The sequence below is a fragment of the Arachis hypogaea genome, chromosome 5 (genome assembly GCF_003086295.3).
Source record: "Arachis hypogaea cultivar Tifrunner chromosome 5, arahy.Tifrunner.gnm2.J5K5, whole genome shotgun sequence".
In the NCBI taxonomy this organism is placed as follows: Eukaryota; Viridiplantae; Streptophyta; class Magnoliopsida; order Fabales; family Fabaceae; genus Arachis; species Arachis hypogaea.
Window position 1 is genome coordinate 58,326,432 of NC_092040.1, and position 2,520 is coordinate 58,328,951.

General features: G+C 31.8%; 1 protein-coding gene across 4 annotated transcripts; it reads right to left on the reverse strand.

The window, feature by feature from the left end:
• Positions 1-494: 494 nt before the first annotated feature.
• LOC112801615 (transcription factor TGA7) lies at positions 495-1,938 on the reverse strand. Of its 4 annotated transcripts, none has more exons than XR_011882153.1 (3): positions 1,618-1,938; positions 1,370-1,448; positions 495-1,230 (listed from the first exon to the last, which is right to left on the reverse strand). XR_011882153.1 is itself a non-coding variant. In XM_029298377.2 (3 exons), exons 1-3 carry the CDS (start codon positions 1,633-1,635, stop codon positions 788-790), a joined length of 360 nt encoding a protein of 119 aa, XP_029154210.1. In that variant the 5' UTR covers positions 1,636-1,918; the 3' UTR covers positions 495-787. The 4 variants fall into 4 exon arrangements, 2 of the variants coding, with proteins under 2 accessions (XP_029154210.1, XP_025700224.1); XM_029298377.2 differs by having other exon boundaries at positions 495-1,050; positions 1,618-1,918; XM_025844439.3 differs by having other exon boundaries at positions 495-1,071; positions 1,618-1,918.
• Between the last annotated feature and the right edge of the window lie 582 nt (positions 1,939-2,520).

Here is a 2,520-nt window from a genome sequence, read left to right on the forward strand (position 1 = left end):
GTATCCATGCCACTTCTACTAAGAGAAGGCCATATACAAGGACGTGTCTTGGTCCTTCTTCAACAAACAGCATCAATACATAGAAATTCTCCCGAATGAAATCCTTTAGTTCTGTGAATTCTTTTATATTAGAATAAATACATTATGACAGAAGAATTGCAATACTTGAAATATGAGATATTGTAAACCCAACGAATTAAATGGATAAGATCCGTCTAACTTTATATACATATGTTCTTAGCCCTAATTTTGTAATTTAACTATTAAAATGAACATTTTAGTAGTTTCTTTGCTTAAAACACATGCCAAATTAAATAATTGTCTAATTTATGCACTATTAGTAATAACTAAAGAATAAATATGCCAAGCCTATGAACGTCTGCATTAGTTAGTGTCCTCGGTAAGTAGAAATTACTACGATCAAGGCAAAACTATGTTCTGGTATAGCATTTTGCAACTGCAGATTTATTCCTAGCATTCAACTGCAACTATCATCAGAATAAATGAAAGGTAGTCTTTTAAATAAAAAAAAGGTAGCCAATAGTGAAAAATTAACAACTTACATCACTAGCGACATCATTGGTTGAATTTGCAACCTAGCACCTATCTTTTTTACTTTATCCTTAAACTAAATGCTCTATTAGTTTCAGCCATTGAAGACACATGATATTCTATTCTAAGCATGCAAGATTGTTGATACATGATTTGTATTACCAAAACTCATATTGATATTCTATTCTAAGCATGCAAGATTTTTTTATGCAAATGAGTTGCAATGTTATATTAATCAGATTACACATAGAAGCTGCAAAGGGCGAGATCCTTCGATCCAAAGGAAAAGGCGCTCCGCGGATGATCTCCGGATACCACTGATTAGGTAGAATATATCAACCTTTGCAGCATCTGATTTCATCTTGAAAAGATTTGAGTAATGGTTCAACAGAGTCTGGATAAGTTGATTGAGTTGTTCATCATGTGCTTTTGTTTGGAATGCATTTCTGAGTTCTTCATTCAGTTTGTGTTGCTCTTCAATCCAATTTTCATATTCAACTTCAAACAAAACAATCCTTTCTTCACAGATATACAAGGACCAATCACTTAATAGAAGAATTTATTGTAAGGAAGGTTAAAACTTAAAACTATTGGTATAAGAATTCACAAACTTGAGTTTAATGATCCAGAAGATCCCATATAACTAGCATCCAATGGATTGTTTTCAATATAAATACTCTGCAAGGAAACCTTTTAGTTATATATATATATATATATATATATATATATATATATATATATATATATATACTTGAAAATAACATATGATTAAGGAGAAAAAAATCATTGATATGGTTTTTGAGTTTAGTATTATCACCTGTTTTTTTCACTTTAACAATCTCCTCCTCCAATTGCATGAGCTTCAAACGGCTTATTTCTAATTGTTGAACATAAGCCTATCAAGAACAAAATCACAAATCAAAACACAAAAACATTGGCTACCTTCTTTGTAAGTCCAATTTCTCTCCCTTTTTCCGCAGTCGGCTCTTCTAAACAGCTTCTCGATTCTTAGGACAGTGAATTTCATCGAAGCAAATTTTCAATACTGTGCCTTCGAAGACATACCCGGTGCTTGAACGACATCGTTAACGGCTGAGAGAGGGTTGAAACAGAGACCGAGTGAGAGGGAAGGATACTGTGAGGCTAGCGGCACTGCTTGTGACGACGGCAGTGACGATGCTTTGGAGGACGGCGACGGCACGACATACGAAGAGAGCGGGACACCGAATGAGGCGGTGATGCTTGGGAGGCGCGACGACGACAATAGAATGAGGGAGAAGCGAATGGCCGAAACCAATAACAAAGAATTAAGGCTCAATATACGGAAGTATGATTTGAGGAAGAAGCACAGATTCAATTTTTAATATTTTATCAAATTATACATTCACCTCTTTTAAATAAGTTTTTAATTATAAAATACCCTAACCATAGTTAATATAACAACCAATTATAAAGTGACATGTCATAAAGGGTAATTTACATATTAAAATAGGAAGGGTAATGTACATATTAAATTTATATATTAATATAGGTAGTGCTTATTATTTAATTTTTTTATCTACAGTGATCTTAGTCTTCTTAGTCAATTGAGTCTTTTATCTTTTACAACTATTTTGTAAAAGTAATTTAATTTTATAAATCTTTTGTATCATAATTTATAATTTCAATACAAAGTTTATGTAAACTTAAAAAATTTATATTTCCGTCGTTATGAACAAAAGCACTACCTATATGTCATTGCTATTATTTTTTCCAAAAATTTAGTAGGAGCAAGTGCTCTTTTTTTTTTTTCTCTAAATATATACATCTATATCTTTGTCATTGCTCCGTAAGCCTCAACAACAAATTTGATTTTTTCTTTTTTTTTTTTTTTGTTAGATAGGTTGGACTCTTTAATCCTAGTCACTATAACATTATAAACTCACTCACACTACACACTCACATATATAACATTTTAGGGTTTTTTAT